The 14,662-nt window shown below is 43.2% G+C and overlaps 2 protein-coding genes across 5 annotated transcripts in view; both read right to left on the reverse strand.

Moving 5' to 3' along the window:
* Positions 1 to 908: 908 nt before the first annotated feature.
* pomt1 (protein-O-mannosyltransferase 1) lies at positions 909 to 9,480 on the reverse strand. Of its 2 annotated transcripts, none has more exons than XR_004697485.2 (21): positions 9,147 to 9,479; positions 8,917 to 9,039; positions 8,729 to 8,835; positions 8,576 to 8,626; positions 8,070 to 8,216; positions 6,665 to 6,773; positions 6,338 to 6,397; positions 5,909 to 6,002; positions 5,451 to 5,606; positions 5,141 to 5,271; positions 4,962 to 5,057; positions 4,793 to 4,885; positions 4,490 to 4,586; positions 4,311 to 4,403; positions 4,021 to 4,141; positions 3,813 to 3,910; positions 3,504 to 3,617; positions 3,289 to 3,415; positions 2,699 to 2,876; positions 1,915 to 2,448; positions 909 to 1,749 (listed from the first exon to the last, which is right to left on the reverse strand). XR_004697485.2 is itself a non-coding variant. In XM_035165254.2 (21 exons), the coding sequence occupies exons 2-20, from the start codon at positions 9,030 to 9,032 to the stop codon at positions 2,274 to 2,276; spliced, it is 2,163 nt and encodes a 720-aa protein (XP_035021145.1). In that variant the 5' UTR covers positions 9,033 to 9,039; positions 9,147 to 9,480; the 3' UTR covers positions 909 to 1,749; positions 2,268 to 2,273. The 2 variants fall into 2 exon arrangements, 1 of the variants encoding a protein (XP_035021145.1); XM_035165254.2 differs by having other exon boundaries at positions 2,268 to 2,448; positions 9,147 to 9,480.
* A 2,927-nt stretch (positions 9,481 to 12,407) lies between these two features.
* LOC118115580 (dynamin-1) overlaps positions 12,408 to 14,662 on the reverse strand; it is a 21,570-nt gene continuing 19,315 nt past the window's right edge. For 2 of the 3 annotated variants that reach the window (XM_035166833.2, XM_035166832.2), the window contains one exon: positions 12,408 to 13,696. In XM_035166833.2, the coding sequence (XP_035022724.1) occupies positions 13,636 to 13,696 (61 nt within the window). In that variant the 3' untranslated portion in view covers positions 12,408 to 13,635. Of the gene's footprint in view, positions 14,655 to 14,662 lie in introns of all 3 variants that reach the window. The other variant, XM_035166834.2, reaches the window with a different exon arrangement.

Below are 14,662 nucleotides of genomic sequence, written 5' to 3' on the forward strand. Positions count from 1 at the left end.
AATCTGACAAATTTGGAGCGGTTTTGCAAAGAAGAGTGGGCAAATATTGCCAAGTCAAGATGTGCCATGCTAATAGACTCCTACCCCAAAAGACTGAGTGCTGTAATAAAATCAAAAGGTGCTTCAACAAAGTATTAGTTTAAGGGTGTGCATATTTATGCAACCAGGTTATTGTAAGTTTTATATTTTTTATTTTTCCCCCTAAAAGATTTCAGTTTGTTTTTTAATTGAATTGTTCACGTTATAGGTCACATTAAAGGTGGAAAAAGTTCAGACATGATTTATCACAAAAACCTGGCATTTTAGGGGTGTGTAGACTTTTTGTCTACACACCACTGTGTATATATATATATATATATATATATATATATATTCGCCTTCTGTTCAATATTTATGGTCATAACACTAAACTTGAAAATGACTTTTTGCCTGATATCCTATCATAGTTTCTCATGTTGGTCATAGAAATTCATTATGTCTATTTTATAACATGATTTAGAAATCAAGAAAATCAACCCTAACCCTTCCAATTAGAAAAATCCAGTGGTAAAAGTAATTCAACTCAAACACTCAGTATAAATGAAGTTATTACTGATGTTAAGGCGGCTAATTACTCTTCTGCTTTTTATACAAACTTGTGTAACTCACAGTATAATGAGGTTTTTCCTTAAAACATCTCACTGAAACAAAATGATAATCAAATACTTGTGATAACCCAATAACCTTGAATGAAGTCATGCTTACTATTCATTACCTAAAGACAAATCTCCAGGGCGGCTGAATTTCATATGACAGATCAGTTAATGCCCCTCCTTCATGGTGTTTTTACAGAAACCCCCCCAATTTATCTCAAGGACTTTTAACCCTGTGGTGGCAATTTTCTGTGAATCAAGAACAAAGTCAAACAGTTGTCTTTCGGTAAGTTTAATTCTACATCTGCAGATGGACTCAAAATACACATCACCTGAATGACCAGCACAATGAGTGAAGAACAGAGGAGAAATCGGTATACTTACAACTCACAGGCCCCTCCCACAAGGGAAAAGAAGGTATCCATTACCTTCTTTGGTGTTTTATTAGGGTGGGGGACATCCTGGCTTCATTTACAAACAAAACCCCTGGAGTGAAATCCCAAAACCATTTGCTCAGAGACACCATAACGTTTCAGGCTTCAAGAGGCCATACATTTAAAGTCCCTGAGTAATAATCGTAAACCCTAAGTTAACCCTCTTCAATAAACAATCCGGTCACTCTTCCACCACAAGGAGAGTGACCACGCAATCATCCCATGCACAGATGCTAAATTTCCATTACAACCCTTATTCCAAAGCCTCAAAAACACCCACTTTGCCTTAATTACTGACCGTTTGCCTATTTTCCTTCTTAATACTGATTACAAAATTCTAGCCCAAATGTTCACGAAGACAATAAAAGCAGTTTTAGACCAAATTATTGTTGAAACCCAAGTTGGCTTTATGAGCCATAGACAAATATCTAATAGCATCAGGCTTGTGCTAGACCTTATTTAGTAGGTCGTAGCTACAGTTTATTTATCTATTTCTGGAAGAAAAAGATCATAATGAGTCAGCTGTCTGAGGACTGAGCAGAGCGTGGTGGAGGAGGTCAGTCAACATCACGACTGTTTGTTGTCCTGGCTCCTGAACGTGGAACGAGCTCCCTAATGACATCAGGACAGAAAGTCTACACATCTCCCACTGCAGACTGAAGACACATCTCTTCAGACCACACCTTGGAAACAAAATAAAAAATAAAGACATTTTTAAAAAATGGAAAAAAAATAGTAGCACTTACATGTCACATGTCACTTACATGTCACTTACATGTCACATGTCACTTACATGTCACTTACATGTCACTTACATGTCACTTACATGTCACTTACATGTCACTTACATGTAGCACTTTGTAGTTTGGCTTTCTTGAATAAATTGTACTTTCTTGATTCTTGTTGTTCTGGTTTGTTCCTCATGGTTGATGCACTTATTGTGAGTCGCTCTGGATAAAAGCATCAGCTCAATGATATGTAATGTAATATAATAAAGTCAGAAGTTTTTATTCAACACATGTCAATTATCATTGTGACATCATCAGGGGGCAGGGCTTCACAGTGAGTCCAGAGGGTTGAAGCTCCGCCTCCAATATGACACACCTGACCAGGTGCTTCTCCTCAGAACAGGTTCAGCTCAAGTCAACATGATGAGAAAAAACAAACACACCCTTTCCCACAGAGAAACCTGTATGTCCACCCGTCTCTAGCGTCGGCGGTACAGGATGTCCCAGGTGTCTCTCCACTTGAGTCCTTGCAGCTGAGTTGCTGAGAGCTCTGGGCTGCCGTACGTCAGAGGGCAGAAGGTTCGATATGACAGGAAGACGGCCAACAACACGGTTGAAGCAAATAAACACAGCGCCCGGCGGTGTGTCACATCGCTGCAGAGAGACAGAGGTCACTGTTAAAACTTTATAAACACATGTGCCATATGACACTGCAGCTGCTTTCAGACCTGAGCTCCTCAGATCTTCTGTGAAACACAAACTCTGGAGACAATTCTCTGGAGACAATTCTCTGGATTTTATCTAGAGCTCAAGTCTGAAAACAGTCTCATGTCTCTGATTTAACCTGCCGGTGGTCGTCATCATAACACACTGAAGAATGATGAACATCAATGCGTGTGTGTACCTGAGCAGGTTTGTGTGTGTGTGCTCCAGCAGGGCGGGGCACAGCAGGTACAGGTAGCAGAGGGCGGGCAGGTAGTGATACAGGAAGAGAGTTTTCTCCATCAGCAGGAAAGGAATGAAGTTCACCAACCAGCCGCCGACACACACACACCCCAGACACACAAACTGATCCCACACAGCTGGGCAACACACACACACACACACACACACACACACACACACACACACACACACACACACACACACACACACACACACACACACACACACACACACACACACACACACACAGGTTATTGTCAGATTAGATTAGATAGAACTTTATTTATCCACACATCGGGGAAATTCACTTGTTACATCATCAGGTCAGAAAGAGGTAGACAAGAGAATAAAAAGTTAAAATAAAAAATGAACATAAGAGTAAGATGGTTTAAGAGTAGTTCAGAATAGTACTAAATAGTGCAAATAGTGTAACTAAACATGACCAAAGCAGCAATTATTTAAACATTCTGGGTGTTGTTATACAGTCTAACAGCTGATATATATACACACATATGTCACAGGGACGTGTGTGTGTGTGTGTGCGCATACATTCAGGTAGGTCTTTGAAGCCTCGCCTCCTCCTCAGCAGGTAGACGGCTGCCAGCAGCTGATAGGCCAGCAGGCTGAGGTTGGCCACGCCCCATGACACTGGATTACCAATCAAATGGATCTGAGCCTGAAGTACACAATCAAATTAAAATACACAACTTTAATTCACGCACCATGTGTTGTCGTCGAAAGTAAAGTGCAGAATAGTTTGTTACGTTGGTCGAAGAGTGCAGCCAGTATGCGATGTTGGTGTCCATGGTGATCCACTCTAAGGGGCCGGAGCTGTATTTGTGTTCAGAGTCCTCCTGTTTCACTGTCAGCATCTTCCACTGTCATGACATCACAACGTGACATCATTACCCAGCTGTGGCGTTAACAGTGATTCATTAAGCTTCGTTATCATTAGCATGTTTTCTGTCTGTAAACTTATGGCAACGTTCGTTCTTGTTCGTATGTTGCATAAACTTGCAAATGGTGAAGAGTTGTGATTGGATAATGAAGTAATGATGCGTTCACTGACGTACCTGTAGCTCTAAAAATTTCGCCCAAAAGGAAATTTTTCTGTCGACATCGATGTGAGTCGGAGAATGAAGCTCCGCCTCCCTCTCCTTCTGCTCCTGACCTACACTCACACACACAACTTGTTAGTCTCTGACATGTTGGATTTAACTCAAAGTGCAGATGAGGTCAATAAAACACAACAAATCAAGAGGTCAGAGGTCGGAGTCGTACTGGTTCCGTATCGATGTTCTTCCACCGTCCACCCCAAACTGCCGCCGTGAACTTTATATAGTTTCTCTGCTACGACCTCCAGCTGACCGAAACCCCAGTCTGGAAGGGACACACCGCTCATCTACACACACACACACACACACACACACACACACACACACACACGTACGTACAACACACACACACACACACACACACACACACACACACACACACACACACACACACATTATGTCCTTCTATGGTCGTTCCGCTAAGCTTTGTCATGTGTGGTCACTTCCTTTCCGCACCTTGAGCACAGCGGAGGTGTTGACGTGGACCAATCGAACCTCAGACAGGATTGTCTTCCATACCTCTGACTCCGCCTCCCTGTTAGAGATATCCTGAACACACACACACACACACACAGTATCCTGAGTCAAACCTCAGTTTTGACTATTGGTAATAACTCATCCGCACCGCGACTCACCACTCTCCACAGGTTCTGAGTTGCCATGGAAGCATTGAAGTCGATGTAACCGGACACTTCCTGAGCATGAGGACTCATGGGAGCTGCGACGTCGTGACTGAAACACATGAAACATGTTCTGATCCGTGTTTAAATGTTTGATCAGTCATCAGCATTGACTCACACAAAACTACAGATTACAATCACACCCGACTCCCCCCGAGTGGAGTAGCATGTTTAGCAGCAGTCTCTCAGATGTTGGGCGGTCCTCAAACGCATTACAACTGTCCGTCAAACAGAACAACCCTCAGGTGACCAATTTACCTGTTGAGGAAGCGTGAGGACATCCCGTGAACCAGCTGGATGACATCACCATGGCGGACAGGTCGAGGAGGACTGCCGACCACCATCTCCTGTCTGACAGGGGAACAGGTGAGACCGATGAGACAGGGACTACATTTCCCAGCATGCCTCAGGTGAACAGGTGACCTACCTGCTTGGATCTTTGACTACCCACCAGTTGTTAACGTCTTTGAAGGGATAGCAGGTGACCTGCTGCTGGTGGGAGCTGCCCCGCCCATTTTCATACCTGAAGAAACACAAGGGTGAAAACTGATCAAACGCTCCCCGACTCCCTTTGATTGGCTGTTGGCCAGTGTGAGCTGACAGCACCTAATTGGGTAGTTGGCCTTGTGTGAGTGGAGCCAGCAGGGGATTGGCTGAGAGGCGGAGCTTCTTAAAGTGACCTGACTGCCATAAGCAACTTCAAGAGGTTGACCCTGAGTGATCGTGGAGAGGCCGCCCTAAAGATTAATCAAAACATCAATCAAAACATCAATCATACATCAATCAATACATCAATCAATGTGTCTTCCACAAACTGCTGGTGTCATGTTATTTCCAATTTTGTGTGTGCGTGTGTGTGTGTGTGTGTGTGTGTGTGTGTGTGTGTGTGTGTGTGTGTGTGTGTGTGTGTGTGTACCTGCAGACTGGCCTGGAAGGCAGAGCTCATCTGTTGGTCATGTGGTCCACTGCGGTTCAGGAGACTCAGGTGAACATAGAACCAAAACACGTAGAGCAGGACAGGAACCACGAGCAGACACACAAACCTACAAACACACTGCACACACACACTGAGCTACATGTACACGTACACGTACGTACAAACAAACAAACAAACAAACACACAAACACACACACACACACACTGTCAATATTGATATTAAACTTGATAAACAATCACATCAAAGACTCTAAACTCAGAAACTGAAGCACCTCCATCCTCCTGAACTTTTCCAGATGTTTCTTCTACATGTTCTCACCAACAAACACAAACTGACATCACACACACACACACATGTATTGTCAATAATCACAGACCTGTCCCTCAGGAGACAATAAAGTTTTAAAGTCACACACACACATTCAACCTGGACTCACATGATTGACAGTTCGGTCTCCAATCAGCTTCCAGGTGTGAAGAGAGGCCACGCCCAGCAGCAGCAAGTATGAGAACACACCCATGTACTTCACCCTGACAGACACACACATGTTATCACACACACATGAACTTCACCCTGACAGACACACACATGTTATCACACACACATGAACTTCAGCCTGACAGACACACACATGTTATCACACACACATGAACTTCACCCTGACAGACACACACATGTTATCACACACACATGAACTTCAGCCTGACAGACACACACATGTTATCACACACACATGAACTTCAGCCTGACAGACACACACATGTTATCACACACACATGAACTTCAGCCTGACAGACACACACATGTTACACACACATGAACTTCAGCCTGACAGACACACACGTCTCACAGTTCAGATTCTCACCCGACAGCTGCAGAGCAGGAAGCTCCAGAGACGAGAAGCCAACTGAACCTGGACCAGGAGCTGAGGAGGTGACAAGAGGAGACGGGAGGGGACAGGAGGAGACAAGAGGAGACGGGAGGGGACGGGAAGAGACGGGAGGAAACAGGAGAAGACAAGAGGGGACAGGAGGGGACAAGAGAAGATGGGAGGAAACAGCAGGAGACAAGAGGAGACAGGAGGAGACGGGAGGAGACGGGAGGAGCAGTTAATGCTTCATGTCCCAGAATCACAAATGAGTCACTACACGCCTGAGGTCATCCAGAGGTCAAAGGTCAGAGGTGGTCTTACCTACTGGGAGAGTTGTGGAAACGCAGGTAGGAGAAGAAAGCCAACAACAGGAAGAAGATGAGAACAGACTCCAGTAACATGAAACGTGATTGGACAATAAGCGAGTTCTCTGAAAAACAGCAAACATCAAACTGATTCATTCAATGTAGAGAACAAACACCTCACTGTATTTAGAGCCTGAACGCCTCACACTGTATTTAGAACCTGAACGCCTCACACTGTATTTAGAGCCTGAACAACTCACACTGTATTTAGAGCCTGAACGCCCACACTGTATTTAGAGCCTGAACGCCTCACACTGTACAACAACTCACACTGTATTTAGAGCCTGAACACCTCCACTGTATTTAGAGCCTGAACCTCCACTGTATTTAGAGCCTGAGACTCACACTGTATTTAGAGCCTGAACAACTCACACTGTATTTAGAGCCTGAACGCCTCACACTGTATTTAGAGCCTGAACGCCTCACACTGTATTTAGAACCTGAACGCCTCACACTGTATTTAGAACCTGAACAACTCACACTGTATTTAGAGCCTGAACGCCTCACACTGTATTTAGAGCCTGAACAACTCACACTGTATTTAGAGCCTGAACGCCTCACACTGTATTTAGAGCCTGAACGCCTCACACTGTATTTAGAGCCTGAACAACTCACACTGTATTTAGAGCTCTGAGGCTCAACCTGAACGCCTCACACTGTATTGACTGAGTATTTAGAGCCTGAACGTCACACTGTATTTAGAGCCTGAACAACTCACACTGTATTTAGAGCCTGAACAACTCACACTGTATTTAGAGCCTGAACGCAACTCACACTGTATTTAGAGCCTGAACGCCTCACACTGTATTTAGAACCTGAACGCCTCACACTGTATTTACAGCCTGAACACCTCACACTGTATTTAGAGCCTGAACGCCTCACACTGTATTTACAGCCTGAACAACTCACACTGTATTTAGAGCCTGAACGCCTCACACTGTATTTAGAGCCTGACTGACTCACACTGTATTTAGAGCCTGAACAACTCACACTGTATTTAGAGCCTGAACGCCTCACACTGTATTTAGAGCCTGAACGCCTCACACTGTATTTAGAGCCTGAACAACTCACACTGTATTTAGAGCCTGAACAACTCACACTGTATTTAGAGCCTGAACAACTCACACTGTATTTAGAGCCTGAACGCCTCACACTGTATTTAGAGCCTGAACGCCTCACACTGTATTTAGAGCCTGAACAACTCACACTGTATTTAGAGCCTGAACGCCTCACACTGTATTTAGAGCCTGAACGCCTCACACTGTATTTAGAGCCTGAACGCCTCACACTGACACACAGACTCTGATTCTTAGAGCTACAATAAGTCAGGTGATGAGTTTGGTGTTGTCATGACGACTCACCCAGCAGCAGCAGCAGAGCAGCTCCCAGAGCCGACAGGTGAGAGAACTTCAGCTCCAGCGTCAGCAGGTAAACCAGAGGAACACAGAGCGCTCCACACAGAGCGGGCAGCAACCGCAGACTCCACACACTCACACTGCTGGGATACTCTGTCACACAAAACAAACACCCCCACAGTCTTTGACAAGATTTAAACACTGAACTGGTTTAATGACAGCACATCTAGATTCAAGTAGTTTGAATCAAAGAAGAACCGGGTTTTAACCAGTTTAAACTGGTTTAAACAGATTTCAAATATAACCAAGTAACCGTTTCTAACACTGGTTTTTAAACTATTTTTAACCAAAGAAAATCTGCTTTTACATGGTGTTGAACTGGTTTGACACTTGGTTTTACCATTGACGCCTGAGTTAAACCAGTTTAAACTAGTTTAAAGGAAAACATGAACTAGTTTTAATGAGTTTACACAAGAGATAAACTGCTTTAAACCAGAAACAGAAGTTTATACCTGCTCCAATTCTGTTCCACACGAAGTTTCCATCAAATCCTCCGAGGTACGCTGCAACTTACACACACACACACAATCAGGACATGTACACAGTAATAACAAAGACGATGTATTGTGCGGGCTGCATCAGAAACGGTTGTCATGGTTACTGACCTCCGAGGGCCAGGATCATGTGACCGAGTGGCGGTCCGCTGTCATCGATGAAGAAAACTCTCTTCATGTAGAGAGACACAAACTGACCATAATACACCTCATCAAACCTAAACACACACAGACACACACAGACGCACACAGTCAGGTTCCTGTTGGGCTGCACAGGTGAAGGAAACCAACACACTCACACCACAGCGCTGGGGTAGTTCAGGTGACTGAGTCTGGACCAGAGGGACCACAGGGAGACCAGGACCAGCACCACGTCCACCTGAGCCGTCACCACCAAGGGGAGCTGCAGCATCATCGAGCCCCTGATGGACGACAGGAGAAGTACACCACATGACACAACTCCCGTGTGTGTAGATGTGTTTGGTAAAGGTTAGCATCATGCTAACTGTTAGCTACAACTGAAACTCACCTGGGTCGTCGTTACAGGTCAGATCCTTACGGTGTCTCCGGCGTTCGATTGGTTCTGTCTGTGACGTCAGGGGCTCCATGGTGTTCGATTGGTTCTGTCTGTGACGTCAGGAGCGCCATGGTGTTCGATTGGTTCTGTCTGTGACGTCAGGTGCTCCATGGTGTTCGATTGGTTCTGTCTGTGACGTCAGCAGTTCCATGGTGTTCGATTGGTTCTGTCTGTTACGTCAGCAGCTCCATGGTGTTCGATTGGTTCTGTCTGTTACTTCAGCAACTCCATGGTATTCGATTGGTTCTGTCTGTGACGTCGGGGGCTCCATGGTGTTCGATTGGTTCTGTCTGTGACGTCGGGGCTCCATGGTGTTCGATTGGTTCTGTCTGTGACGTCGGGGGCTCCATGGTGTTCGATTGGTTCTGTCTGTGACGTCGGGGCTCCATGGTGTTCGATTGGTTCTGTCTGTGACGTCGGGGGCTCCATGGTGTTCGATTGGTTCTGTCTGTGACGTCGGGGGCTCCATGGTGTTCGATTGGTTCTGTCTGTGACGTCAGGAGCTCCATTGTGTTCGATTGGTTCTGTCTGTTACTTCAGCAACTCCATGGTGTTCGATTGGTTCTGTCTGTGACGTCGGGGGCTCCATGGTGTTCGATTGGTTCTGTCTGTGACGTCGGGGGCTCCATGGGGTTCGATTGGTTCTGTCTGTGACGTTAATTAGGGTGACATTTCATATTAACCACAAAGTGAAGAATTCATTATTTGGCTCTAATGACTTTTGAAGTATTTAAATGAAAACAAACATTCAAGTCATTATTTTGTCCACCGTGCTGGGGACAGAAGTTGTGTCCCAGTGGACATGAATGAAGTACGACACATTTGTTTGAGAGGTCTTGAGTCTATTCAAAAGGGGGTTTGAGGATGTTTGTCTAACTGATTTGAAAATATGAATTTTGTGCTGAATAATGGGTATTTTATGGGATAAAGCTTTTTTCAACATAAATCCACATTAAACTGAATTTAGAGTTATTCAACATCTTTATCTAAGACGTCCCTCTCTAGACACGTCCCATATCATTTTATTACATTACATTTAAAAGATTTATGAGACAAAAATAAAAAAAAACACAGTTGACAGGACACGTAAAAAGAAAAAGAGAAACCTTTATTTATTCTCAACTTTACTGCATTGACATTTAAAGGGATAGTTCACAGAAAAATGAAAATTCACTCATCTCCTCACCACTATGATAAAGGGGGGGTGAAGTGTTTGGGTCCACTAAACACTTCTGGAGTTTCAGGGTAAACACAGTTTCAGCCCAATCCAATACAATTGAAGTAAATGGTGATCACTTCTTTAAACATAAAAAAAAACTGAAAAAAACATAAAATACCTCCATACTGCTCATGTGGTGTTTTTTACATGTGGTCCCATGTACTTCGATTGTGTTGGATTGGGCTGAAATGCTGTTTACCCCTGAAACTCGAAAAGTGTTTGGTGGACTCAATCACTTCACCCCCCCTGGTGAGTAGGTAACCAATCAATCAATCAATCAATCAATCAATCAATTGAAATCTCCCCTTTCCCCTCTCATCTGTCCTTTTTGTCATTCTTTCCTTCCTTCCTCCTTCCATTCATTTTTTCCATTTGTCATTTCTCCCCTTCTTCCTTCCGTCCTTTCCCCCTTTCTGTCCTCACTATATGCTGAATCTATTTTCTATCACACCAAGCCCTGTACCAGAGCTGCTTCTCAGCAGCAGATAACCTCATCTCTCTAAAACACAAATCACTCTGTTTAACAGTAGGCAACACTGTAGTTGTAACACTGTGAATGTAATAATTTTAAAAAGCATGATTATAGTTTTTCAACCTACTCTAAAGGGATCAAATTACATTAACGTCAGCAGGAACCCATCCTTTCAAACCACTGAATTACATCAAAATGATCCATACTCCATGAAATCATTGTTTTATTCATACGAGTGTACTGCTGGGGGTAGAGAAAATTTTGAAAAGCTACGGACTACTCCTTTAATGTAGTAAAGTCTAGTTAAGTCGAGTATATCTATTCAGTGTATAATATGGACAACATAGTGTTTTTATCCCTTCTAATAAATGAATTCCTTCTAAAGTTATGTGAATCTCATCCTTTTATCTAATTACTATGTAATTACACTGGTTCATATTACCATGTTATTTATGTATAGTAACAGTAGTTAATGAAATCTAATGAACACTCAAAGTAAGCATATTGTCAAACTATGACAATAAACCATGCCTGCATCAATGTAACACAGTTGACATGCCTTGTGCTAACTGCTAGCTGCTCACATGTCAACAAATAGCCTTGATCAACTCGCATTTCTACACTTTCTCTACAATTTTGTAAATATATTGTTTAAAGCAAGTACACAAGAACATGTTGATAACACAGTTGACAGGCAATTAATCCACTATATGTGCAAACAATAAAATTGATGAAATATTGAAGAGTATGAGTAGAAATTCATCTAACTGAATTCAACATTCCATTCAGAAAGGAAGTGATATTATTTGGTATATTTGGTATAAATTCTAGTATAGTTTACAGAGTTTCTGCACAAATAAATAATGGAACCTGTTGACTTCTTGTTATAAATGGAAGAGAAATGTACCCTGATATCAATTTGATCATTGCTTGAAGTGAATATTAGTAAAAGGGTTAGGGTTACAACCCATGGACATGAAATGTACCAATAATTATAGAATGACTCTGAGGCTCAGGAGGCTGAAGAGGAAGAAGAGGAGCGAAGCCAGAACCGGTCCCTGTGGACAGCTGTGTCCGACACACCGTCCCGGGTCTGTGGGTCAGGGAGTTCAATATCCAGGATGTGAGGTCCACCTCAGAGGACGAATGGGAGAAATCCCAGAACACGACCCCCCCACAGGGCTCTCGGCATCCTGCAGGTGTGAAAGAGCTCCGAGCTTCTGTGTTGGAGGAAGAGGACGTCATCCATCAAGTCAGCTGTTGGTCACAGGAAAGACTGAGACCCTGAAGGATCAACCCCCTGACAGACAGACCGGTGAGAGAGAGACAGGTATACAGGTGTGGACCTACAGGTAGGTTATATACAATGTGACAGACAGGTGTGAAATTGTCCTCACATTGTACATCTATGATTAAAATGGTCCTCACAGAGATACAAGTACGAGTACACACACAGACATGGACACACTCAGTGACATTGTGTATTCAGTGAATCTCACAAAAAACCTCGACACCTTTCGTCTTCATTCACACAAACTTTATTCATGTCAACATGTGTGTTGATCACATGACACTGATACACAACACAGCTACACATCACCACACACTGTAACACACACACACAAACACATTTAAAACATCTGTGTATTATCTCCTCACACATATTTCAATTAATACAATACAGAGTGAATCTCCACAACAAGAGTGTGAGTGAGCCTGAGCTGCGTTCAACACTTATTCATACACAACGTTAAAATCATTGGACGGAGCTGAGCATGCTGAACACGACAACAATATATAAATAAATCATAACACGTGGAGGTCAAAGGTGAAAGTGTGAGACCAACATCTGAACATCTCCTGAATTCATTCATCAAACATCAATATAAAATATTATTCATCTGAATGAAGTAACACTGAAGTTAAACACTTCATTTGAACATTTTATAAATACACGTTCTCTGGACATAAAGTAAACAAGCTGCTTTGTAAATTCTGCTTGTTCATGTTCGCTCAATTCAAACCAGTTAGAACCAGTGTGAAGCAGTTAGAACCAGTGTGAAGCAGTTAGAACCAGTATGAACCAGTGTGAAGCAGTTAGAACCAGTGTGAAGCAGTTAGAACCAGTATGAACCAGTGTGAAGCAGTTAGAACCAGTATGAACCAGTGTGAAGCAGTTAGAACCAGTTAGAACTAGTGGGAGGGGGCAAACAAAAAAGAGAAATATCAGAGATTACAGTTGATTCGAGGATTTCTGAAAAATAGCTAACAATGCTAACACCAATATATTTTAACAAGCTATTGACAACAGCAGAATGAATAAATAAATAAATATGTAAACTTTACACTGTAAAGAAAAGTTGCCTCGGCATTAATCTCTTTTGAGATTAATACAGGACTGTAAATAAAAACTAATCTTATAAACTCCAGGACATGATGCAGACTGCTAGCTAACATGCTAACAGGTTAACAAGCCTAAACATTCAGGGAGGAGTGAGACATCTTCTCTTCTGCACATCTCTGGAGTCGTCTACAGTACGATCACATGACTCTGACACTGTTTAATTTGACAGTTGCAGACAGACAGGCAGCTGACCTGTCTCACCCTCCTGACAGCAGACAGACATATTTAAACACTAAATATTGCAGTAGTACTCTGCTGATCATTTGCTTTATATTGATAATGTGCTGATAATCAATATCATTATTACTCGAAGGTTTCACAGCAACAACATGACGTGTTGACACTTTTAACCTTCCATAGACGACTGGGGGCTCTCTCCGTGGGCGGGGCTACTTTTACTGGGACGACTGGGAACAAAAAGACAGAAAACAACAACAAAGAAAGACAAAAGAAAAGAGGACAAGAGTAAATCAACAGAAACAAACAGAGGTAAATCGACTGGTGCTGGAACCAGTGAGAACCAGTAAAAACCAGTGAGAACCAGTGAGAGAGAGCAAACCAAAACGTTCACACATTAAAAACTTGTAGTCTGGATAGATACAAATAGATTCTCTTTATGCTGATGAAACTAAACTGTACACGACCACTGCTTCAAATACAACCACACCCCCCACGCCTGCTGACAGCTGATTGGCTGGCTCTGTGATGTCATAAAGATAGTTCAGGATTTGAGTGGGGGGGTGTCTGTCCTGTCTGAAAACACGTGGACACTTGTCCGTCAGGTGTGAGCTGTCGATGTTTGACGCTAACAAACCGCCCAGAAGGTGAAGGTTAAATTTTGTCTTCCAACTCAGAGGGGGCGGGACTCTGATCACACTCATGTACAGACCTGAGCTAACAGAACATACACTGCTGATGAGTGGTGGAACCACATAGAACCATTACAGAACATTAGAAAACTATCAATAGACATCTGTTGTGAGGTGGCAGCAGTAGAAACCATAACAAAATGATCTTATCAGTAAAAACATGTTGGTTCCATCTAGAGCGTATTTTAACCAGTGACACCTACTGGAGACAGTTGAAAGTTGCTGCATCCAACTGGGCCAAGTAGAAATCTGGAGTGAGAGGAAACCTGTTTGAATTTACTGGAAGCAGGAGGAACCAGCAAGCATGTGTTGGGACCAGATAGAACACACAGGGACCAGTGGAACCAGTCAAAAACTTCTTAAAGTACAACAATGTGAACCTGACACCAGTTTACACCAATTGAGCTGCTGTGAAAGACTTTGTGTGTGAGTGTGTGTGAGGGCGGAGTCTGAGACTGGTCTGGAGAATCATGATGGAGATGCAGGAGGCCGCCGACTGGACAC

This window comes from Hippoglossus stenolepis, chromosome 9, assembly GCF_022539355.2.
Source record: "Hippoglossus stenolepis isolate QCI-W04-F060 chromosome 9, HSTE1.2, whole genome shotgun sequence".
NCBI classification, from domain to species: domain Eukaryota; kingdom Metazoa; phylum Chordata; class Actinopteri; order Pleuronectiformes; family Pleuronectidae; genus Hippoglossus; species Hippoglossus stenolepis.